The sequence below is a fragment of the Vulpes lagopus genome, chromosome X, assembly GCF_018345385.1.
Source record: "Vulpes lagopus strain Blue_001 chromosome X, ASM1834538v1, whole genome shotgun sequence".
In the NCBI taxonomy this organism is placed as follows: domain Eukaryota; kingdom Metazoa; phylum Chordata; class Mammalia; order Carnivora; family Canidae; genus Vulpes; species Vulpes lagopus.
Window position 1 is genome coordinate 1,501,464 of NC_054848.1, and position 25,900 is coordinate 1,527,363.

The window sequence follows — 25,900 nt, forward strand, 5'->3', positions numbered from 1 at the left end:
CCACCCTGCTGGTTCTCTGAGGTGGTGGCCTCAGCACACAGGCTAGCTGGGACCCAGTGTAATAACCCGCCCTGAGAAGGGGAGACCCAGGGGATCCCTGCGTGACTCAGCTGTTTGGCGCCTGCCTTTGGCCCAGGGCACGATCCTGGGGTCCCGGGATTGGGTCCCGCGTTGGGCTCCCTGCATGGAGCCTGCTTCTCCCTCCTCCTGTGTCTCTGCCTCTCTCTCTCTCTCTATCGTAAATAAATAAATAAATAAATAAATAAATAAATAAATAAACAAATATTTAAAAAAAAGAAGGGGAGACCTGGGGGCCAACTCAGCCTGTCGGTTTATTATTTTCAGTGTCGAGGAGGAAAAAGTCACTTCAAACGGGGCGTCTTTAAGTGATTCTTGGTGAACACATGCCCTGGTGACTTAGGGAAGCCCAGAACTGGGGGGCCGTCCTGGATATTCGGTGTCCTGCTCTGTACTGGGAGGTCACTGCATGAGGGCCCGGCTCGTCGCACTGGACGCGCCCAGGATGGGCCTCCAGCAGGATGGGGATCTTCCCCCAGGCCCTGCAGCCAATGACGACTCTGCGCACGCGAACCCCTACTCCGTATGACACAGGAATAGCTTCCACTGGGACTGTGCACTCTTGGTGGGGTCCCACCAAACGGATGGGGCTGGGGTCCGCTGGTGGAAATGCCCATGGCAGGACGGGCTTTGCTCCCCACTCCCTTGTTGCCGGGCCTGAACGACCCCTCCTGGCTCGTCCTTGCCGAGTGCACGCCCCTGCCTCTTCCTTATACCTCTGCATTTGGCAGGGCACAACTGTCCCACTCATGCAAATGGACGACTTAACTTCAGAAGGGGTTTAATTTCCACCAGCAACGAAGGGCAGGGGTCGGGGTGGGGGGACCCAGCTGTCCCACGGGGCAGTTATCGTGGGTCGCCTTCCCGGTCACACCAGCAGAGGGGGAACTGGCCACAGCACGGCTGCAGCCAGGGCCTCCAGATGTTGCCCAGCGTATCCAGCTGCAGCGGAACTGGGATGAGGGTCCGGCGATGCTCCTCCACGGCCCGAGCCACTGTGTCCATCACGTGATAGAACGAGGGCTCCGTGTCCGGAGTGAGGGCGTGGGCTTCAGAAGGGTCTCTGGACAGGTCGAAGAGCAAAGGTGGGTCATGATGGGCTACCTGGTCCCCGGAGCAGGGACAGACCCCTCTCCCGTAGCAGGCGCCGGCTCCCTCTGGGTGGAACAGTGGGGTCGTGTAGTGGACCTTCCACAGTCTTCCTCCTGAGGGAAGGACAAGGATGTCAGGGGGCTCACGTGGAGACATAGAATGTGTTGCTGGAGACAGGCCCACGTGTCCTTGAAGCGAGGAATGGATAAGCAGATGTGGCCCAGCCCCGCAATGGGATGGCATTCTGCCATAAAGATAAATGGAGCTCTGACATAAACCTCAAAAACGGGGTGCTCAGTGAGAGAAGCCAGACACACGAGGCCACAGAGTGTGCGATCCCAGTTGTATGAGGCGTCCACAACAGGCAAATCCATAGTCCCAGAAAGTAGAAGGGTGGATACCTGTGCCTGGGTGGGAGAATGGGGAGTGAGAGCTAATGGGGACCGGGTCTCTGGAGGAACGGGATGTTCTGGAACTAGGCACAGATGATGTCTGCACAACATGTTGAATGTGCTAAATGCCCCCAAGCTGTACATTTTAAAAGACTGAGTCTTAACATTATGTGAATGTTACACACCGAATTTGCGTGCCTCCAAAATTCATATATCGCAGCCCTGACCCGCAACAGGATGGAACCAGGAGGTGGTCGTTGGGAGGTTAACAGGTCACGGGGACAGAGCCCTCAGGAATGGGATGAGCTCTGACAAGAGTCAGGACAGAGCTTTGCTTCCCTTGTGTCTCTCCACCATGCGGGGACACAGCAAGAAGGTGGCCATCTACCACCCAGCAGACGTCTGTTGTCTAGAAGCCACCAGTCTGTCCTGAGCTAAGATGGAATCACAGCTCGGGAAAGCTGTTGGCAAAGGAGTGAACTCCTCCTGTCATAGGTTGTCCCAGGCAGGATGCTCAGAGGCTTAAAATGGCACCAGTGAGTCTGGGGAAGCCATGTGTGTCACTGGAGGGTAGAGAGGACTCTAGTGGCCCTGCCTCCTCCAGGGGCAGAAAGACCAGGAAGCAGGGACAGATATGGGTCACAGCTGCTCCTGGGATCAGGAGAAGGAGGCCAGGAAGCACGGCCCTAGGCCCCTCCCTAGCAAGTGTGTGCAAGCAGGAGGGCATGCCCCCTCCTTCTTACGCCCTGCCTGAGTCCTGCTTCCTGGGGCTGGTGCCCCTGTGCTTTGGTGTTTACAGACCTGCACCCTGTGATTAACATCTCTGTCCTCTGTCCACCTCTGAGCACTGAGGGTGACCTAGCAGCTCCCAGTTTGCTCACCTGAGTCATGGGCATAGCCTTTGTCATCTACCATCGTCTCCGGGGTGAAATGGAATACCCTCCGTCACCTGCTCAATAAAGGTCACCCACTACTTCCATAATTCAGCAAATGTGTTAAGAACAAAGAAAGGAGAGAAAAAGTCTTAGTGAGTGGAAACAGACCAGATAGTGGTAAACACACACAAATAAGGAAACTGTGAAGTGCAAAATGCCTGGGGAAAAAATACAACTGGTCCAGGTGGCAGGAGGTGATGGTGGAGGTAGGTGTGAGTGTCTGGGGTGCATGGGTGTAGGGGGACTCGTTTGGGTCAAGAAAGCCTTGCTGGGAAGGTAATTTTGCATTTGACCATCAAGAATGAGCCAGTCACATGGAGATCCAGTCCCCCTATGAGTGTTCTGAGATGGGGAGGGCCTCGCTCATAGTACAAGGACGAATTTATCCTGATGTGTGTGCAGTGGTGGTCTTGGGATGATTTTCAGCAGGGGGTTAAGTGGATTATGCATGTAGGATAAACAGGAGACCTCTGGAGGCCACGTAGGGGTACCATTGAAGAGGCTTGGGCTGTGAGAATACACTCTACTCACCATTAAAAAAATATAGAAATATTCGCCCAATAACAGAGATGACAGGTCAGTGATGGGGTAGCCACAATGTAAAAGAACAGATTTGAACACTGGACCCGGTTATCTATACTGCTAGGCATGCATGGTTGTAGACTGGGCTGTACAATGGAATGACGGTTTTCAGAAAACCCTCAAAAAGGGAAGGAGATGTGTAAGAAGTGATTTTAAAGAACCAAAAATGTAGCAATAAAAGTCATACCAGATTACAAAGATATTGAAAAGAATGGATGAAAACGAGGGACATTCAAAGAAAAAGAAAAAAAAAAAAAGTCTCTTAAATAAGGGAAATCCCAAGAGGTATGCCTCCGCTCTTGATTCACACCGCTCGAGGCTTCTAAGAGAATGGTTTTGAGGAATGGAAAGGTAAGAGATAAATCACAAGGAGAATACGGCTCTTCCCAAACACCAGAGGAAGAAAAGAATCATAAAACCTACGCAATCACAAAGTCACACATCCAATCAATCGTAGGGCAAATCCAAAAGAGAGGAGAAAATATCAGCACGTGGCAAAATAATAGGGAACTAGAAATGAAGAAAAGTCACTCGATTAGGTGAAACTCTGTTATCAGAAGGCAAAGGTAGCGGCAGAAATCAGCTGCGTATAAAATTAAAAAATAACAGTTTTTGAGCAGATGCAAGAACTGGATTTTCGAAAGAAAAATGACGCCTAAAAACAGAAAACCTCTGGATATGCCAGTTCGCTGAAGACGGAGAACAGATCCATATAAACGTGGAGGCAAATGAAATACAATGAGATTATTGGGACAGGAGAAACTGTGCTTGATGAAATGAATACTTTTGAAATAAGAAGAATAAGTGGAGGGACAAAACATGTTTCAGTTGGGAAAATCTGATATTGTGAAGATAACCAGTCTTTCTCCCTGAGTAGAATTTACACGTGGGATGCAAAGCCAATTCATATTTCCATAGGATTTTTAAAAATCTAGCTGTAAATTTTTTTAAAAAAATGATTTTACAGTTATTTTAAAAGCCCAGTTGGGGGATCCCTGGGTGGCGCAGCGGTTTGGCGCCTGCCTTTGGCCCAGGGCGCGATCCTGGAGACCCGGGATCGAATCCCACATCGGGCTCCCGGTGCATGGAGCCTGCTTCTCCCTCTGCCTGTGTCTCTGCCTCTCTCTCTCTCTCTCTCTCTCTGTGACTATCATAAATAAAAATTAAAAAAAAATAAATAAAAGCCCAGTTGGGCCAAAACAGCCCAGGAAATTTCTAAGTACAAAGATCATTCCGCACGGACGTTGCTGCTTATATCACAAAGTTATGATTATTACAACAAGGATGTAAGGGAGTCATTGAGTTAAGGTGGTTGAGATGGGTGGAAACCAATGTTGTTAAGGGCAGAGGCTTCGAAGGGGGAGAGGCAGACTGGAGCACTGGGGCGCAGGAAAGCCATATGAAAATCCCGTCTGTAAGCGACGGTATTAGGGTGCTAAGGTGATTGGCGGCTTGCATTAGCGAGGATGTTGCTGATGTCAGGAAAAATTAGTGCCAAGAAACAGAGAAAAGGGCTGGTGTGAAGCAGAGCCACGGGAGCAGGGGCCAAGATGCGACTCAGTCACCCAGAGCACTCACCGTCCCGTTGGCGCCAGCGGGCTGCGTGCAGGAGATTCTCGCAGTAGTGCAGCAGGAACTCGTGGGCAGAGTGTTGCGCTGTCCCCAGCAGCAAGGGCAGCAGGTCCCGGCCATCAATCACCCTGCAGACAGGAGCACGGAGACTCACGGATGCTGCAAGTGCGCACACAGGGCACGCGCGAGCCTTAGCGAGCTTGGGGAAGCATTGAAACAACCACTCCCATTACTCGTCTACAGGCACCGGCTCTGGCTACAAGAGCCCTGAGGACCCGACATGCTCGGCTAAAGGTATCACCTGCCCAACCTTATAATGAATGCAAGAAAAAGCTGAGGATTCGGTGAAATGCCTTTTCGGTCTTACACTCTATTGGGCTCTAAGCCATTAAGGGATATGGTGCGTTCTTCATCAACACCGGGTACCATTTCCTTGTCTGCCTCCGAAGCCCCTCCTCCACGCCTGCCTGCCTTGTCTCCCCCCCTTTCCAACTTCCTCGGCTTCTTCAGTTTCCAAGATCCAGCTCCAGTCCCATTCAGGATGGGTGGAGGTTTCTTGGGATCCCACTTGCACTTTTCTCCACCCTTCTTAGGAGAAAGCCCAAATCCCCCACTTGTGATTTGCAGGGATGGCCCTGAGCATTTTCTGTCCCAGTGACCTGGTCAGTTTTCAGGATCAAAAGTAAATCATCAATATTGAGGATAGATTTTTACAGATGTAAAAGTCTAAAATCTAAAGGGACCTTTAGATCTAAAAAATCTAATCTTAAAAATCTAATCTAATCTAAAAACTCTAATCTAAAAAGGGATCTTTCTCTGTAATTTGACCAATGTTCTTTATCAAGGTAGAGAATTCAAGTTGACTTTACTTAGAGTTACTAGTTATCATGAAAAATGAAATAAAAGAATCTATGAACAACATGGATGTGCGTGCATACACGTGTATACATATATAAAATTACACCTTCAAATATATGTATTCATGTACGCACAAGCACATATATATGCACACACTATATGGCCGTATTTATTTTACGTTCTAGTGCAACAACACATTTGCAATATACATGTCACATAAATTTGTATTTTTTTTTAAATTTGTATTTTTAAAGCAAATTATACATTAGAACTTAATTTAAAAATAAGCATCCGGGCAGCCCTGGGTGGCTCAGCGGTTTAGCGCCGCCTTCAGCCCAGGGTGTGATCCTGGAGACCCGGGATCAAGTCGGGCGTCGGGCTCCCTGTGTGGAGCCTGCTTCTCTCTCTGCCTGTCTCTCTGTCTCTCTCTCTCTGTGTGTCTATCATGAATAAATAAAATCTTAAAAAAATTAAAATAAATAAAAATAAAAATTAGCATCCAATTAGGGGAAAAATAAAAAAAAAAAGATATGATATTGAGTGCAAGAAAAAACAGAATGTTAAGGTGAAAGAGTCAACCTCTCTAGTGATAAAACAGTGAAAATTACAATACACACATATATGTACGTTTGTATACACACATATGAGGAACCTATACAGGAATTTATATTTATTTTAGTTCTATTATGTTTTAAAATAGACATCTCCCTTATGGCTGGTGGTGATCCCCAAGGAACGATTTGACAAAACATATCAAAAGATTTATCTATCAATAGCCATATTCTTTGACTCAGGAATTTACGTTCTAAAGGGTTCTTACTAAGGAAGTAATTATGACAGGCAGTAACATGACAAGACAGTGGTTATTTTTGTCGTCGTTTATTTTTTTACGGCAAGGCTAGTGTCCAACCATAAGGGGATGGTTGAAAGAAAATACCACGAAGGCATTAAATTCTTTATTTATTAATTAAATATTAATTATTAAATATTTATTTAGAGGCACAAGGACCTCTAAATCTCTCTATATATTTACATAAATACATATAAACTATGGAAAATCTATCTAAAAGATATATCTAAATCTGCTTATCTAGATAGATCTAGATGTAGATCTAGATACGTGATATATATCGTACAATTTGTAATTGCATGAGGATCATTTATCATGTGATTGCATAATAATTATATGATTGTATACATAATTATCAGATTATGACATAATTTTATTTTCTACTCCCCCACCCTAAATTTTCTGTAATTTTTAAGACAGCGGAAAATTGGAATCTGTGCCAAATCTCTACCACACTACGTGAAAAGGAGTTTCCTGTGATGAACTGTTGGCTTTTTCAATGACCGCCATAATGAAATGCCTCCACTTAGGAATCGGGAGAGGAGAAGCGGATTCGTACGTATAAAATGAAGCAGACAGCTGACCCCTGTCGCTAATAACAGGGAGCCTAGAGTGTTGCCCCGGATACTCATTTCATGGATGTGTCATGCAATACAAGAAGGACAATGACATTTCACAGACATGTTTCTGTGCCAAATTGAGTTGCTAGGGTTCCCTGGGCTGTCTGTACCTGTCCTGGGGCACCTCACCGCCCCCCAGCTGGACCACGGTGGGGAAAACATCCATCAGGCTGGTGGGCTCGTGGATGACGCGGCCGGCCTGCAGCACCCCAGGCCACCGGAAGATCCCTGGGACGCGGATTCCACCTTCCCAGCCCCCCATCCCTTTGCCACCTGTGTGTAAACATGAACAGAAAAGAATGTGATTGTTCCATGTTTTCTTTGGCAGCGTGTTTTACGATCTTTGGGGGGGGGGTACATCCAAGGATGATGTGTCTGTAGTTGATAGGATTCCAGTTTGAATATGATGTGGCTGCCGTGGCACCCACTCTGCTTGGATGCATTGCCTAATTCCTGAGTCCATCACTTGATGGAGGGATAATCAAAATGTGGTCCATCCGTACAACGGAAGGGTTTTCAACCATGAAAAGGAATGAAGCAGTTAACACTTGTCAAAATGTGGATGAACCTGGAAAACGGTGAAGGAAGCCGGTAGCCAAGCCAATACCGCATGGCTCCATTTACATGACATGGTTACGATGGGGAAACACACCGAGGCTGAAATAAGTTGGTGCTTGCCTGGGGCTGGGCGAAGGAGGAACCGGGGAATGATGGCAAATGGGTACTGAGTCTCTTTTTGAGGAGGTGACCATGTTCTGCAATTCAGCGGTGGGGACGGTTGCACAATTCCGTGAATATACCAAAACCCACGGCATTGTGCAAAAGGAAAAAACACACACACACACACACACACAACAGATTTGACCATGACAAATTGTCATTGCCACCCTGAATCGCAAAGCAAAGTCCCTGGTGATTCTCTTGAGGGGGGTGGCCCCATTCCATGGGAAGGGTTGGGAACTGTAGGATGGGGATAAAGACCATACACAAGGATCTGGTCATCTCTCTACCTTTGTAGATTCCATTCCAGCCGCCATATTGCTCCTTTCCGAGTTGGGCCTCTAAAGATCCCCCGTGATCCGACGTAAAATAAACAAGCGTGCTGTTGGTCAACCCTTCCATATCCAGAGTATCAAGGATCTGCCCTGCAGAGGATACATGCATTTGAGCCGGTCAAAATGGAAGAGGGTCTGAGACCAAAGTATTCAGCGTGTGCTTCAGCATTCTGGATCTTTCCGTGAGAATGAGGCTTTAGCGTTAACATTTAATGGGGGTGAGCAGCAGTAGAATCATGCTGACCCAAGATTCATATATGCCCTTAGATAGACCCCATCCTGTTTCCAAAAAGTTTAAGGCAAGCTGTAGGGCATACACTACATAGGACAACATAGCAAAGTGTTAAAAAGGTGGTAGAAGAAGATTATAGAGTCAATCGTACTTCAATTTAAAAAAAAGGAAAGAGGGGGAAAAAAAGAAAGAAGGAGATCGAGGGGCTCTAGGAAGAAGGCTGACAATGGCATTGGCGACATGTGTCCATCGATGAAGAATAGTTGACACCTCTGGCTCCAGGTGTCTTATAGTCACCTCAAAGGGAAAGCTTATGGTTGATGCAATTTGCCATGTCCATGAGATTTTTTTTTTAACTGGACGAGAAGAATCATATTATTTTATTTCTAACAATGGACCAGACTTTTAATCTGCCCCCTGTCATGAGGACCGGGCATCGTGAAAGTTGACTGTGGTCTCAAATAGATCCTGTTTCTCGATAGCTTTTACTGGGACCTAATTTGTGCCGTTAGATCTAAACAGCATGTCTTTGGGGTTCCCGTCTTGCTTTTTGATACGGTCTGATGATCCTGCATTTTATTGGTTCGACTGAGCGCAATTAAGACAATTGTCCATTCACTTAACTTTAAATTAACCATGTCATTATGTGTGCTCTTTCTTGGTCTCATCCACGGTTCAACCATTTCTTTGTTTTCAGGTGCTTTGTTTTGGACACAGATTTGTGAATTTGCGGTTCTACTAAATCCCCCTCCTTAAATTATTTATTTATTTATTTATTTATTTATTTATTTATTTATTTATTTATTTATTATATTTTTAGAACAGCTTTGGGTTTTATGGGTAAGCCGAGTCTTCGTGTCATCAGTGAGCCAATAGTGACACATTACTATTAACCAAAGTCTGTAGTTTCTGTGGTACTTCACTCTTGGTGTTGTACATTTTAAGGGTTTTGATCAATGCATAATGCTGTGCATCCAGCATTATAGTATCAGACAAAATAGATTCTCTGTCCTAAAAATCCCTTCTCCTTCACCTCCCTGCACCAGGACAACGGTTTTCATTTAAAAAAATGATCCTACTGTGGCTTGATTGAGTTTGAAACTGGAACACAGAGGCACGGAAGCCATAGAGAAGATTCTTGAAATACGGCTTCAGAGTTCCTTATCTTGAGGGACTTAGGGTTTTTTTGTTTTTGTTTTTTTTTTTTACTCTGTACCGGAGAATTTCAGACTTTATCATCCAGTACGTGTTCTATTACCTACATCCTCACCTATATTCACGGAAAAAGGGTTTCCCTCAACTTGTGTCATGGTGAATTGTGTTTTAAACACTTAATATTTGGTATCACATAAAACAGCCTGTATCTTCCAGAGATTCTTAATCTCTTCCACACAAGGACCATAGTGCAGTACTGAGTGAGTTTGTCCTGAAGCCCCACTAGGGATGTGATGTGACATTGCTCTTTGCCTACGTGTCTCCCAACGTCCAGCATTTCCCCCAACAATTCACTCAAATAATGCATTTGCCTCCAAGGTGACGTTTTCAACAGATTTTTAAAAGTATGTTTTCTCCTGAAATCTCTGATTCCCATGCTGCTGTAGCTCCTGGCCCTCTCTGTCTGCCACTACATCAACCCAGGGGCACCCAAGTCCTTGGGTGAGACTCAGAAAAATGGCTGTGTCCATATCCGTGTACCACTGAAGAAATGTGTGCTGTCTGTCGTGCCAGATACGATTCCAAGCCCAGGAGATGCAGGAGGAAAACAGAGCAAGACCATCCTACCCATGGGGGTTTTAATCTATGTTCTCCTGGGAGAGAGTCGAAAACTAACCCACCTACGACAGCGATGAGCAGAAACAAAGCAAACACAGTGAGGGAAAGGCTATAATCGCGTACACCCTTCACGTTCGATGAGATCGCACTACCCACACTGCCTCTCCCAGCTGTGGCCTGAATTAATGTCATCTCATCCCGCATGTCCTTTTCTCCTCCACCAGTTCCGTTTTCACCGGGGAAAAGGCACTTACCCACCATCCAGTCCATCTCTTCCGTGTTATCCCCGTACAGCCCGTGCGCGCTCTTCCCGCGGAACTTCTCGGTAGTGATCAGAGGGGTGTGCACGTGTAGAAAGGAGACAAACAGGAGGAAAGGTCTGTGCTTGTTTCTGAAAATAAATAACAGTGACTGGAGCCACTTTTACATAAAGCAGAGATTCGGGTCCCGGGGATGCAAAGTACAGACCGAGAGGATCACGTCCAAGCAAGTGTATCTGCTACTCTTTAATGGGATGACTTGACCCTTCTATAAAGTCTGTTGCAAAATCTGCACTGATACTGTGCATTCTTTCCCTGAATTTATCGACTTATAACCCTACATACCTCTGGCAAGTGAAGGTAAGACAGAAGAAGGCCAGGCAACTGTCTGATCTGACAATTATTCCATTCAGTTATTTCGGGATACGTTCCCGTCCCGAACATTAGCGTATAGAACAAAATGACATTGCGTGTATGGTTTTCTGTTTAATTGCTCTCAAGCAACAAAGTTTAGGCTCTGACATGAGCCTAAACATGTTTAAAAACACACTTTTAAAATGACGATTATTAGGTTACTGATTTCAGTGTGACCGTCCCCCGACCGAGGCGATGCCTCACCTGTCCCTCTCTGCATCTGATCTCTATGACCCGCTGTGTGTCGTTAAAGTACAGAAACAAAAGTGAACGTCTTAGACTTACTTGGGGCACGTTAGGCTCACCTGCTGTCATTTGCAAGCTACGGTTGACCCTTGAACAACACAGGTTCATTGTGTTGCAGATCCACTTATATGTGGGGTTTTTTTAAAGATATAAATACACTACAGTCCCATAAATGTATTTTCCTTATGATTTCCTTAATAACATTTTCTTTTCTCCAGCTCACTTTATTGTAAGAACTCATACAACCTATGGGTTGACCGACTACTTATGCTATCAGTAAGACTTCCAGTCAACAATAGGCTATTAACAGTTAAGTTTTGGGGGACTCAAAGGTATATGTGGTTTTCAACAACACATGGTGTCAGCTGTTGATACCCCAGGGACCCCATGTTGCTCAAGGGTCAACTGTAATTATCAGCATCATTTCTGACCCACATTAGGCAATTCCATGAGAAGAACGTTCTGGAACGTGATCGCAACCTCATCACCACCAGGTGAATTGGGTTTCCACGGTGTCCCCCACTTTACTGGGACACACTTGGGGAGCATGGAACTGACTCTGGTGTAGCTTTTTACCAGGCCCCTCTTGGCTCCGACATACTGAGTCCCTTTGTTATTCAAATTTACATTCAGGGTCAAGTTAGCAACAGTTCTGATGATCGAGCTTTAAAAATATTTAGAATTTGGTGTAAATCTTCAGTGATTCAGTTTGTCTTGTTAGTTAAATATGGCCTGAGGTGATCAGTCAGTGCTTACATAAGAGGACCGGCTCCAAGTAGGAGGGGCCAGCAGCAAGTTTCAACTGACCTGTCACTTGTTTCAATGGGCGTGATCAAGCTGGACTCAACTGAACAACATCTCTGGCCCAATTTACCAAAAATATCTTTCTGGGCCAGGGCGATTTCCCCATTCATATCTCCATTACAGAAAGGAACTCAAAAGATTTTTTCAAATGCATTTTGAGCACGGACCAGAGAGCTACTAGGATGGAGCTCACTCTTTGATGCTCACCTTTGGACAAAGGAGGAGACCTCTTTGAGAAGAAGAGATGTCGTCCTTTGAAAGTGCATGGGCTGCTCAGTGATGGTGCGGTTTCTCATCAGAAAGCAGTCTGCGTGAACAATCAGGACACCTATAGAATATGAGGTCACGAAGAGCAAGGTGGCAGCTACGGTTGACCAGACGACCGGAGTCCATGAGCCTGATGTCAGGTGGGTGAGTTTCCCAGCGGTGAGCGTGAGGGCAGCGAAGGCCATGATTTGGAAGCAGACATTGAGTTTGTGCTCCATGCCAGCACGCTTCTCTGACAGCTCCCAGTGGATGCAATCCCCCATCATGGAAAAGGGCATTCCGTAGAAATGGTCGAATCCATGGTTGAGTGGGTGGTGGCAGTGATCACTGGAAGATTCACAGTTGAGGCCCAGATGCCATTTTCCTGAAAGGCAAAAAGTACGCCCACATGACAACTAGTTGATCACTGGCTGGTAGGTATTGTGTGCTTGCTGCATTCCAGGTGCTCTGCTGGGTTCAGCAATAGGGCAGGCAAGTAGAGGTGCATGGGTAGAGTTCCATCACCACCTGGCTTCATGGTTACAGGGGAATGAGGACCCTGCGTGGCAACGTTACATGATACATGGTTTCCTGAGCTGCTGAAACAAATTTCCAAAAACGCGGTTGCTTAAAACAATAGCAATTCATGCTCACCCAGTTCTAAGGCCACGAGTCCAGAATCAAGCTGTGACAGGGCCATGTTCCCTCTGTAGGTTCCTGGGAAGGATCCTTCCTGCCTCTTCTAGCTTCTGGGGACTCATGCATTCCTTGACTTGCGGTCCTATCCCTCCCATCTCTGCCTCTGTGGCGGCACGAACTTCTCCTCCTCCGCGTCAAATATCCCTCTACATGTCTCTTAACAGGACCCTTGCCCTCGCATATAAGGTCCACCTGGGTAATCCAGGATAATCTCCACATCTCAAGATCCTTGAATTAGTCCCATGAGCAAAGACCCCTTTTCCATATAAGTCAATTTTTTTTTTTAGCTTCCAGCAAGTAGGACATGATATCTTTGGTGACCATGATTCAGTCTACTGTACCTGAGTTTGCAAAGGTCTGTGACTGAGCAATAAGGAAGTCACAGGGTGGTCTGATTGCTCTAGAAAACTCAATCTGCTATAATCAGTGAGGGTAAAAGATTTCCCAACTTTGGAATTATGTTTCTTTCCCTGTCTCCGTTAAACCACTGTAATGGTGGTCAGAGTCATGGTAGGCCACAGGTTCTACATGGCACAGGTTTCAAGTACAATCAATGGCACATGCTTCTCTATGGTCACTCCTAGAGTGTTGATAGAGACCTGTGTGCCTTCCCACCACCCCAAATGGCGTCTCTCATCCAGAAAACCTCATGCAATTTTCCAATTTTCCAAGGAATGTTCCACAAAAACAGATTTCTCTCTTGAAAAATGATAATAAGCCTATTGCATGTGATACTCAGTGTATCAGCTAGTGCTGCTCTTCATGATCAATAGATGGCACTGTTAACAAAAAATTATTACTATGACATGATAATGATAGCGACAGCTTGGACCCCTATCAAGAAACGATTATCCTTCATCGTACTTCATTCTATATATGACATGGTTTGTTGACATCTAGAAAGATAAGTATGCTATTTATGGAAGCAGAGAGGGAAGTAATTAAGCCTTGCAGTCGCATTTTTGTGCAGAATTTAGGGAAAACAGCATTATGGAAATTGATGGTAATTTGGTGACTTGAGAAAAAAAATTTCCTTTTTTTAACAAAAATCAAGGTGCATCAACAAATACCAAGAAATGCCACGTGTTTCATTAAGCTGATATTTCTTGAGCAACTACTTTGCAGTAAGCACTCCTTTTTTTTGAAGATTTAATTTATTTATTTATAACGATTTAAAATTTATAAAGATTTAATAATTTATTTAATTTATTTATTCATGAGAGACACAGAGAAAGAGAGAGAGAGGCAGAGACACAGGCAGAGGGAGAAGCAGGCTCCATGCAGGGAGTCCGACCAGGACTCGATCCCGGGTCTCCAGGGTCACACCCTGGGCCGAAGGCAGGCGCTAAACCGCTGCGCCACCCAGGGCATCCCCCAACACTAAGCACTCTTTGTAGTGAGGTCATCCCTGCATTCATGGAGCTGTCTGGAGGACAATCCCACTGCCTCAAAACCACTGCCTTTCCAACCTTTTTGGTTGAATATACTCTCCATAGAAAAGAAAGGTGCTTAATACTAAAAATGTACATACCTATTAGCCCAGTGGCGTATCCTCTGTCTTTTAATATTTTTGCAAAAGTTATCTCATTGGTTGAGAGCCCTCCAGATACTCCGGTCCATTGAAGAACACGATAACCATTACTGGAAACCATACCTTTGGGGAACCATTTTCAAAGAAACGTTACCGTCGCACATTGACAGATTCTATCATTATTATTAATTGACAGATTTTATCACTATTATTCATTTTTCACTTAAAATATGTGGTGAAAAGTTAATTGAAAACTTAGCAAGAAGGCTTAGTGTCCTTTTACGTGAAGGTTATAAACACAAAGAGACTTACGGAGAAAAAGGAAAGAGACTTAAAAATGGTTTTATCATTTCCCCGAAGTCTTTATATAATGCAGGGATTCTCAAACTCACCTGTACTTTGGAATCATTTGGGAAGCTCCAGAATATTCTGAAACCTGGTTGTCAATCCATAAAGTTTTATTTTATATTTTATTTATTTATTTATTTATTTATTTATTTATTTATTTATTTATTTTAGGGAAAGAGAGAGACGGAGTGAGCAGGGAGAGGAAGAGAATCTCAAGCAGACTCCAGGCTGAATGTGGAGCCTAATGTGGGGCTCAGTCTCACGACCCTGAAATCATGACCTGAGCCAAATCCAAGAGTTGGATGCTTACCTAACTGAGCCATCCATCTGCTTCCGCTCCCCACTAGAGACTGTGGTTTTAGTTGGTTTGGGGGTGGAAGTGCAGATTTGGAACGGTTGCAGGATACCGCAGACAACCCGTATGTGCTAACAACGTCGGGAGCCGCGGATAAAAATCACACTGACTCTGATATACCCAAGGCATCTACTCAAGTATTTAAAAAAGGTAAATTAAACATTTTTCTAAAGTTCTGCAGTATGCAGTGGAAAACCACCGATTTGGAAGATGCTCTGTGCCTCCTAGATCATTTTGACGAATGCAGCTCCGTCTTGCTAGAGATCTACCTGGTTCCAAGAGTGAATCTACCTCATCAATCACTATTTAGGAAGTTGGCGAATTCTTTCTGAGATTTTTCTAAATGTTTGAGCATGCGTCTGGTTTGGGGGAAGACTAGTGAGACATACATGGTTCTTGGCCATAACGAAGACAGCCGGCGTGTTTCTGCTTACGTTGGGTGGGACTCCTTCTTCCCCGGGGCATGAGAGGGTGCCAGGGACCCACACATGTGAGGGGCTGTGAGAGTCTGTTTGATGTGTCCCACAGCCAGGTGGTCTCTAGTTTAGTTATTCAAACACAAGTCCACTAGTTGAGGTGCTTCTGTGAAGGTCTTTCAAGATATGGTTAACAATTGCAATCAGTTGGCTTTAACCAAAGGAGATAGCCCTTGATGTGGAGGTTTCTTATCTTTAGGGTCAAAGAGCAGAAGCACTCTAAGGACATCACACAGACTTTTTGAACTTTTCGTCTACTCCCTGCTCAATCCCCCTGCCTGCGTGACCTCACTATCTGTGGGGCTCTATGGCTCTTACTGACCTAATCTGATGGTAAAAACATGGAGGGTTTAGATTATTGTCTACCCACAGGGAGAATAATCTCCCCACCCTTTAATTCCTCTAATATCGGGAGCTTTTTCTTCTCCAGAACCACGGTTGGACATGAGGGAGGACAAACCTGATCTCAGAGGGTATCTGCCCGTTAGGAAGGCAGCCCTGCTTGGGGTGCACACTGAAGCAGCCGCGATGTGCTGGGTGAGCATCACCCCATCCTCTGCCAGGCGGTCAATATTTGGAGTCCTGCAGAGGGAAACAGGAACAGTTTTATTCCTTAACAAACAAACTCAACAGGCTTTTCCACAGGCACACCTACATAGTCAATAGAAAACCAGGCCATCATCACGGAACACATCAAGGTGTTCTTGGGAATGACCAAAAGGCAAGATCTTCAAATGTCATCTGAACCGTCAAAGAAACAGAAACTCAATTTGATATCGTTGGCTAAGTTTTTGCAACACGTGACTCGTACTGAGATGGGCATTAAGGGAAACTCAGACTTGAGAGCCCGCAGTGCTTTTTCACGTGGGATTCACAGTTTCGATTGGGAAATTTGACCTCCTGGCACCAACGTATGGTAGTTGGTACGGGAGGGTGGGATTCAGATGTAGCTCCCTGCTGTGGCCTGAGCCGGGCCCTCAAGGGTAATGGGAATGTGACTACGGCGATGCAGCGAGCTCATTCTCAGAGAGATGGAGCAGCATTGACAGATAAGCATGTCGTGGGGGTGACGTGGATTCGGCTGTCTGAAGCAGAGCTTTTCAGCAGGAGGCGCTGAAGTCATGTATGAGCGGGTGGTCTTGGCCTGATGGGTGGAAGCGGAGCATGAGTAAGCTCGGGCCTTTGACTCAGATGCAACACAAATGTTTTATCAAACACTGTCTATCCCAGACCGTGCTGATGGAAACCATGTCTCAAAGTGAAGTGATGAGTCATAGGCAGGAGGAATTTGAGCTGGGGTTAGTGCTGGGGTGGGGAGAAGGAAGGGAGAGAGGGTGTTCAAGGAAACATGCACGGAATCCTGTCGAAGTTTGGATCGCACGTATGAAGAGCGAGATCCATTGTCACTGGTGTCTTCCTCGGATGCCCGATGAGCGATTCTCGCATCCTTGCCTGATGCTGTTGTTGCCATAGCAGCCGATATCGCCGATGCCAAAATCGTCCGCCATCAGAAGAAGGATGTTTGGACGCGAACCGGATAAATCCCTGCAAGCCGAGGGCCTCGCACCCAGAAGCACACCGACCATCACAGCCAGCCAGCTCCTGAAACACAAGGTGCCGGTGAACGCTTCACCCTGCTTCCCATTCCATTTACGTGACTTCTGTAAATGGGATTTTTTTTAGAGGTGTCACCGTTTTAGGGGACTTTGATATTAGCATCCCACTGCAGAAGAGTTTGAGTCCATTCTTAGGCATTTAATTTTTTTGGCTGAAGACAATTCATGCTCTTGATGGTTTTATTTCCACTGTAAACAATTTTTTTTGAAGCCCTGTTGTTAGATCATCATACCCATGATTAAGAAAAAGCCCTAATTTGGTTTCTTATTATGCATGGATCAGGTCCAAGGAACATCTATAGCTCCTTCCCCTTTGCCTCTTGTTTATTTTTCCTTAAATAAGTGAACTGTGCTGAACTGGGTTATCTTTGGCACTTTGTGGGAGTGGACCTACTGACCAGAGTAAGGCAGAGGGGAAAAGTCAGGGCAAGGGTTTACCGATACCATCTGGTGATTCTTTTTTTTTTTTTTAAATTATTAAAGATTTTATTTATTTATTCATGGCAGACACACAGAGAGACGGAGATATAGGAGAGAGAGAAGCAGGCTCCCTGCGGAACTCGATCCCAGGACCCTGAGTAACATCCTGAGCCAAAGGCATATGCTCAAACCACTGAGACACTCAGGTGCCCTCTACCTGGTGATTCTGAGTCCATTCAAAGTCTCCGTATAGTCCAGCACGAATGTGACTGACCTTTTTCGCTCACTGATACCTGATGGGAAGTGGGTCTGTCGGGGTGATGGAGGTTCCAGCCCAGGGTAGAGACTCCCTCGTGGTGGCATATCAGAAGGAAGAATTGCCACAAAGGCTGGTGGCTGTTTCACCTTCATCACTCCCATAACCGTGGTGTCCGTGGAGCCGCTTTGGCCACGTCCACACAGAGCAGGACAAGAGTGTTCCAATCCCCAGTGCCATGAAATACAGATGGGATCTGAGTTTCTGAAGAAGATTGGCCATACGGGCTCCGTGGAAAACATGAAAAGATTCCTTCAGAAGCTCCCGGATGGGGGGAGTGTGAGTCACCGATATGAATCCGGAGTCCCAGGACCAGTCCCCCCGATGCACAATCAGTGCGAGGTGAGCAAGCCTACTGTGTCGATGCATCCTGGCAAAGGGACGTACAGAAATGTAGAAGCAGAAACAGAAGATTAACGATCGCACGTAATCCCGTCTTACCAGGAATGCTCCAGATGCAGCATATTGTCTTCTGCCTTTTATTCCCTGTAGGAAACAAAGAGGTGTATTATAACAAAGGCAGCAGATTTGCACCAATTCCACATGTAAAATAGTAAGTACGGAGCAAAAGGGAGACTTTCTCTCTGATGCTCTCAATAAAACCTTAAAACAATGACTGAAAACTCATGAAAAGAATGATCTTCCGTATTGGAGAGACTTAAGATGCTGAATGCTGCGTTAAGAATATAGGATGTGTGTCTGTCGAGGGCTAGGTGGTAAGTATTTAAAATATTTGGGGCTTTCCTGCCCCGATGGTCCACTCTGTGGCTGTAACACGGCGGCTGTCATGGACGATACACACGTGACTGGGGTTGCTGGCTTCCACTGCAACATTATTTGCAAATCAGGTGATGTTTGCCCCCGTGAACCACAGATTTGTGATCTTTGATATCGAATGTAGAAAGGAGAGAAAATGCAAAATCAAGTGATAAGATTATTGACTTGAAATAATCTCCAATATCCATCTTTTAAAAAAAATTGTCATAAATGCATAGAGCGAAATGTACCTTCTTAGCCATCGTTAAGCATAAGCACGGAGCTCAGGGGCTTGAGCATATTCACACAGTCGTACAACCATCGCCTCCACCCACGTCCAGGAATTTCTCATCCATCCAGAGTGAAACTCTGTCCCCATTAAGTTCGAATTCTTCATGGAATTCCCCAGCTCCTGGCTCAGACATGAAGGGAAAGCCAAGTTGGGGTTCTGTGGGTCAAGGACCTTGACCTGGCATGGCCTCTGCAGTGACCTGAAGCCCTACTCATGAGTTGTTTGAAGAGATCTTGGCTTCCATAGTTGGGAGGCTTCTGAGCCCAGAGGGCACCCAGCCCTCCTATGAGTGCCACCCCCCACCCCGAGGAGGGCCAGATGGGCTCCTCGAGCTTCCAATCCAGCCTGACCTTTCCGTGCCCTTCATGTTCTGTGAACATCAGTCCTTGGCCGCAAGGTGGTAGGGGTTTTTCCCAAGCTCCTTGGCCATCTCAGGTGATTTCTCACACCGTTGCACACTTGATTCACCTCAGCAGCAGGACAGGGTAATGAGCCTGTGGTCAACCAGACGCCCGTAATGCGTAGCAAGGACAGGGCCAAGCATGTGTAGAGAAAGACCCCACGGAATAAGTTCATGTGTGGGCTGTACGTGGACACGCATCAGTAGGGAAGTTTTCAGAGCGATAAAGGCTGACGGCTTCCATCACCGGGCAAAGTCTAGCAGCAAACCATGGCTGTTGATTTGCTTTATTCATTTCCAGGAAGCATTTTAGTGAGGTGTGAGCCACCCAGCTCCATGGACTTTTTTTTTTCCCTTCTGGAGGATGTATGGTGTCTTGTGACTATACCTATGTGCTGTTTCTATCATCCAAAACGTTCAGTTTACATCGGGGCTCACTGTTGGTGGTGTCCATTCTGTGGGTTTGGACAAACGTATAATGACATGGATCCACCACTGTAGCATCCTACAGAGTGGTTTCACTGCCCTAAACGTCCCCTGTGCTGCGCCTGTTCATCCCTCCCTGCCCCAACCCCCAGCAACCACTGAATTCTCCCACTGATGTTTCTGCAAAATCCCTTCTAGAGGATTGCCAGAGACCGACACCAAGGATGGGGGGCGGGGCCGGGGGGGGGGTGCAGGGGGAGGGTGTCCTGTAGGGGGGAGGGGGGCCCTGTAGGGCGGAGGGGGGGGACGGGGGAGGGTCCCCAGCAGGGCGGGGGGGGGGGGGGGAGCGGGTGCCTTGCAGGGGGAGTGGGGGCATGCCCCCTAGGGCGGGGGGGGGGGGCTGGGGAGGGTGCCCTGCAGGGTGAGGGGGTGCGGGGGTAGGGTACCCTGCAGGGTGGGGGAGACGGGGTGTGTGTGTGTGTGTGTGTGTGTGTGTGTGTGTGCCCTGCAGAGGTGAGGGGGACTGGAGGAGAGTCCTGTGCAGGGCGGGGGTGGGGGGGACGGGAGAAGGGTGTTCTGCAGGGTGGGGGAGCGGTGGGGAGGGTATCCTGCAGGGTGGGGAGTGCTGGGGGGTGCCGTGCAGAGTGTGGGGGTGGGGTGAGGGTGCCCTGCAGGTTGGGGGCGGCTGGGGGGGTGCCCTGCAAAGCGAGGGTGGTGCTGGGGGGGTGGGTGGGAGGGCTTCCTGCAGGGCAAAGGGGGGTGGGGGGAGGGTGTCCTGCAGGGTGGGGTGGGGGGGACAGGGGAAGGGTGCTCTGCAGGGTGGGGGGGCAGTGGGGAGGGTACACTGCAGGGTGGGGCGGCTGGGGGGGTGCCCTGCAGTGCGGGGGGGGGGGTGGGGGGGCGAGGGGAAGGTTGCCTTGTAGGGAGGAGGGGTAATGGGGACGGTGGGGGGAGAGGGTGCCCTGCAGGGCAAAGGGGGGCGGGGAGAGGGTGTCCTGCAGGGTGGGGGAGCGGTGGGGAGGGTACCCTGCAGGGTGGGGAGTGCTGGGGGGGTGCTGTGCAGAGTGTGGGGTCGGGGTGAGGGTGCCCTGCAGGTTGGGGCGGCTGGGGGGGTGCCCTGCAGGGCGGGTGTGGGTGCAGCTCCGCACAGCTGCGCAGCATCCCGGCGCGGGGCCCGCGGGGAGGGCGTCTTACCTGAGGGGCTGCGCTCCGGGAGCGCGGCGGGGCGGGGGCGGAGGCGGGCGCTGGGGGCTGGGGGTGGGCGCTGGCCCCGCAGGGAGCGGAGGCTGCGAGTCCCGGGCCTGCGGGCAGCTGCACGCATGTGCGCCGCGGACTCGGGCCTCAAAGCGCCGGCAAGGAGCTGGCGGGAAGCAAGTTCGGTTGCGCAGGGAGCGGCCCCCCCCCCGCCCCCGCCCCCGCCCCGCCCCCGCCCTGCAGGGCACCGTCCGCCGGGCCGGGTCGCACAGGGGACCCGCTGTTCTTCCGCAGGAGCCTTACCGCAGCGGGGCGGACCCTCCTGCTGAGCACAGTGACTCATTCATTGCCCCTCCCGACCTTGTCACCCCCCCCCCCCCCCGCGGGGAGCTCGCCTGCTGCGCTCCCTTGCAGAGAGGGGAAGCCCTGGCCTTGACAAATGCCTCCTGAGCACGCCTGGCATTTTGTGGCTCCCCCTCCCCCTGCCCCAGCCCCCGCATGTGCCTCAGAAATGACCAAATTACCAAAGGAAGAGAAGAAGAGCCGAGGACAGCTGTGCTCAGGCCACCGAGCATCCTCCCCGCCAGCAGGGTCGCACCCCCTAAGCCCGCCACGCTGCGCGAGCTCCTTCCACCCTCCGCCCATTCCTGTTGGCCTGTTTTCTACTCCCGAGCAGCCACCTGTCTTCCTTCCTCCGGAGGGTGGCAGGATGCGGATTCCAGGCCCCGGGATCCCTTTCAAAGACTTCTCTGGATGAGAGCCCTCTGCACACTTCCCGGGGAATCACATCCAACCCCCCTCCTTGTAGCCCCCCTCGTGCACTTTTGCTCTCTGCGGCCTGAGCTGGCCTGAGCTCGGCCGAGGCCTGATGTGAGGCTCAGGCGTGGCCCATAACCGTCTTATGACTTCCGGGCTTCAAGAATCCGTCATGAATTGAACAAATCATAGCAAAAAGGAGGTGAGCGCCTTTCGGTAGGAGTAGCTGGTGCTCGTGGCAGGGCTGCTGAATGATGCTGGGGGGTAAGGCACTAACGGGTACACTGAGGCTCCGGGCCCAGACTTACAGCGACCGGGAGCCGCTGGATCCTCTGGATCCTCTTCATAGCTGAGAAACCCCAGCAACAAGCCCTTGGAGACTTTTCACTGTACGTGCCCCACACGTAGCACCTCTTGAGACACCTGTTTTTCTGCTGCCCTGAAACGGGATCATTGTGCGTTTGGGTTTTGAGCCATTTGTGGCTCTAAGATGACATGTAACGCTGGGTCTATGTGGCTGGCATCACTTCCTGCCAGGATGGGTTCCAATTCGCACCACACCCCCTCCCCATCCCGGACCTTGAGCTTCTACTGTATTTGCTTTTGTGCCTCCTGGCGGGCGGCCCTGGAGTCTCCAGGAGCAGCCCAGACATCACAGGGAGACGGCAGATTGGCCTTAGAAGCAAACCAGGCTCCCTGGGGAGCAGGTCTGTTTGCAGAGATTGCATTACAGGGTGAGGGCTTCCAGGATTCCAGGATTAGGGTGTCCTGGACGTGTGACCTCCTTGCAAGGCTGGCTCCTTGCTTGTATCTCCAGAAATGATGGAGCTCTGGCTGAAGCTGTGTGCTTGGCCGATGACATGCCTGCCTTTTTCGTGGTATTTCTCACCTCAACACACGTGTCTCCTTGTTGTTGCACACATACCCCCATTTTCAGACACATGATAGGACCACAATAAAGGGTGTAATTAAATGAGAAAAGGTGCTGTGATAGAAGCGATTCTTCTATCTATCCAACCACCTATCATCTATTCGTCCATCCATCCATCCATCCATCATCTATTTATCCATCCATCATATCTATCATCTATTGATCCATCCAACTATCGAGAATATCTACTACCTATCATCCATCCATCATCTATCCATCCATCCATCATTTATCCATCTGTCCATCATCTATCCATCCATCATCTACCTATTCATCCATCACCTATCATCTATCCATCCATCCATCTGTCCATCATCTATCCATCCATCCATTATCCATCCATCCATCCAACATCTAACCATCCATCCATCATCTATCATCCATCCATCCATCCATCCATCATCTATTTATCCATCCATCATATCTATCATCTATTGATCCATCCAACTATCGAGAATATCTACTATCTATCTATCATCCATCCATCATCTATCCACCGATTTATCCATCATCCATGTATCACCCATTCATCCAATAATCATCTATCTACCATCAGTCCATTCATCCACCTGTCTTATCTACCATCTATATCTATCCGCCCTTTCATCCATCCATCCATCCATCCATCCATCCATCCATCCATGTATCTATCTATCTATCTATCTATCTATCTATCTATCATCTATCTTCTAAGCATTTCTTCGATCACCTATTTTTCTAGGAGTGTGTAACTGAATCTTGCATCCAGGCTGTGTCAGTGCGATGCTATATCCACCTATACGTGCAGCTAATGATGCTCACCTTCTGGAGAGGTGTGCGTTGAGGCTTAAAGATGCAATGCTGATAAGATACAATTAGACGGTAAGATGGAAGCTACTCCGTCTTGCAAACTGGAGAGTTTGCAAAAGATTTTAAGATGCTGAAACTCCCCTTGTACATCTACTCTCTCTTTGCTCTTTTGAAAAACCTAACTGCAGTCGTTGGTGGAGATTTTAAAAGAATTATCCCGGCGGAAAACATATTTGACTTAATTAAGTGCCCTTAATTATATATGTATGTTCGGTGGCCCTTGAAAGCTGAGATGAAAGATCCTTTTGCTAAATAACTATGTATCGGCTGCCGTGGTAGGTTATGCCTACATATAAAGATAATTGACAGACTTGAGTAGTGCCCAACCTCTGTACTTAATAAACGTTTAATTATAATAATGAGTGCAGTCACTTGGAACTGTGGCAGGAGCCTGGACACACAGGATCAGTACCCACAAATGTAGGAGCTGGAGAAACAACTTGTTTCCAGTAAGTAAAATATGTTAAGCTCATATGATTCAATAGATAATATGTGAAGTTCATGTAATTCCAGCTTGGCCTGCTTAAATTTTTAATGGTCAGCAAGGTGGAGAGTGAAGGGTTGAGGATTAGTTGTATCAAATCATCATTCTCTCTCTCTCTCTCTCTTTTGCGTTTCCTAAGATTTTAGATAAATGGGAGCAGAAGGTATTAGATACTCTTTTGTGTGGCTTCTTTCACTCGGCATAGTCATGTGGAGATCCTCATGGTTGTCGCCTGTATGGTCAATAGCGCACGGCTTGTGGTTGCTGGGGGGTATTCCCTTGGATTGGCGACTTATCCATCCACCTGTTAGTGGACACTCGGGCTGTAAAATTCTATTTTCTGGAGTGCATGCTATGTGTTCAAGAGTGTTTTTGTTATTCCCAGGAAGACAAATAAGTGGGCTAATCAAAGGTCGTGGAGGTGAGTGACCTTTGCTCGGTAGTAAAATGATAAAGTCTCTACAAGTAAGCTTGCAAACTTTAAAATTTGTTTCCTTCCTTCCTTCTTTCCTTCCTTCCTTCCTTCCTTCCTTCCTTCCTTCCTTCCTTCCTTCCTTCCTTTTCTTCTTTGTAGATGCTGTTATAATCCTTGAATGGGATAATGCAGCTCGTACCATTGCAGTGAACGAATGAACAGCAAAATATTGAAAGTCATAGGTTCACACATAGCATAACAGTTTTGCCTATTCAGAAACCTGGCTTCTGGTCTGGTCTCTGAATTTACTTCACAGTGGTTGTCATTTAATGTTTGACTATTGGATCTTTTCTTAGTGGAAAGCAAATAATGGAGGGGTGGGTTAATCTCATCTGGCAGAAAATGTGGCTTTATAGGAATTGTTGGGGGTGGGGAAGAGAGTCGGCTTTTAATGACAGATGTATTTAAGACGTTTTATGCTGTTGAGTATTCTCTTTTTCACTTTATAATAACCATGTTGCAAGAGTCATTGAATATCAGTCAATTTGGAGGAAGTTTGGGGCTTTATGTGAATCTTTTCAGAAGTGTCTCATTTAACTGAGGAACCACAAGATGCCATTTAACCTATTAAACGCTCTCCAGCAGGAATTAGTAAAATAAAGCAATGAGAAAATTGCTAGTTTCAATTATTTAACATTCGAAATATTTAATATATTATTCAATTATATTTAATATTTTTAAATGGGGGGGGGGGGAGAATAGAATCACAGCCGGTCTACTCTAAATCAACAGCTCTGGATGAGAAACCAGAATCTTGCTTCATGAATGAACAGCATTTGAAATCACCCAAGGGTGATTTCTGAACAGTCTGGTTCAATGGAGCTCACCACGGAGACGGTGATTTCATGCCCCAGGGGCACTTGGCAATATGTGGGAATAATTGTGGTTGTCATATCTGGGGAGGGGGTGCTCCTGGCATGTGGTGGGTGGAGACCAAGGATGCTGCTCATCACCCCACAGTGCACAGGATGCCCCCCCCCCCCAGAGAACCATCCAGCTCCAGACGCCCTCAGTGCTGAGATGGAGAGACGGCCATCTGGTGTCTCTGACCCATTTCCCTGACTCTGCCTCTCAAGCTCTTTTTAGGGACACGGGTGGGAATTTACGTCTTTGAACATCTCCTCTGCTTTAGCTGCATTGACTGGCCTCGCTGTAGACATTGGTCCTGAGCATGTAGCAAAGGAAGGAAGGAAGGAGATGCTCAAGTGAAAATTATCATCAGTTGTTTGCTCCACTTTGAGTATGACCTGCTGAGTTTTGCCCGGTTCCCCCTGGGTTGCAACTATGTCTCTGACTCGCTCTCCTACACACGTACTACTGCCGCCCGCCGTAGTAACATGGTGGGCCTCCACCAGGCATCAGGCCACCAGCACTCTGCAAGTCAGCTGTGGCTTTGGTTATATAATTGCATGATTTTTCCAGGTGTGTAGGGGAAAGAAGGAGCTTCCGTTTTTTTGGAAGAACATACAGGTACTTCTGAGACTAGGTTCAGTGGCTAGAAGATTTTTATTAGTGAATATTAATAGAGAGAATGTTTTAATTAGTGGAGAGGGTGCATTTGACTTTA

General features: G+C 47.5%; 1 protein-coding gene across 3 annotated transcripts; it reads right to left on the minus strand.

Moving 5' to 3' along the window:
• Positions 1–842: 842 nt before the first annotated feature.
• On the minus strand, positions 843–21,568 carry ARSL (arylsulfatase L). Of its 3 annotated transcripts, none has more exons than XM_041740347.1 (11): positions 21,519–21,568; positions 18,212–18,256; positions 16,871–17,020; positions 15,879–16,000; positions 14,240–14,362; positions 11,971–12,394; positions 10,294–10,430; positions 7,990–8,124; positions 7,090–7,252; positions 4,658–4,779; positions 843–1,283 (listed from the first exon to the last, which is right to left on the minus strand). In XM_041740347.1, the coding sequence occupies exons 2-11, from the start codon at positions 18,232–18,234 to the stop codon at positions 925–927; spliced, it is 1,758 nt and encodes a 585-aa protein (XP_041596281.1). In that variant the 5' UTR covers positions 18,235–18,256; positions 21,519–21,568; the 3' UTR covers positions 843–924. The 3 variants fall into 3 exon arrangements, with proteins under 3 accessions (XP_041596281.1, XP_041596280.1, XP_041596279.1); XM_041740346.1 differs by lacking the exon at positions 21,519–21,568 and adding an exon at positions 21,363–21,448; XM_041740345.1 differs by lacking the exon at positions 21,519–21,568 and adding an exon at positions 20,839–21,059.
• Between the last annotated feature and the right edge of the window lie 4,332 nt (positions 21,569–25,900).

Excerpts from the sequence above, each read along its gene's own strand:
- ARSL (XM_041740347.1), bottom strand. The coding sequence starts at position 18,234 with ATGCTGCATCTGGAGCATTCCTG. Across the intron at positions 17,021-18,211 it reads CTGCATCTGGAGCATTCCTG|GAGCTGGCTGGCTGTGATGG; the intron begins GTAAGACGGGAT and ends CTTGTGTTTCAG. Across the intron at positions 12,395-14,239 it reads ATACGCCACTGGGCTAATAG|GAAAATGGCATCTGGGCCTC; the intron begins GTATGTACATTT and ends TTTGCCTTTCAG.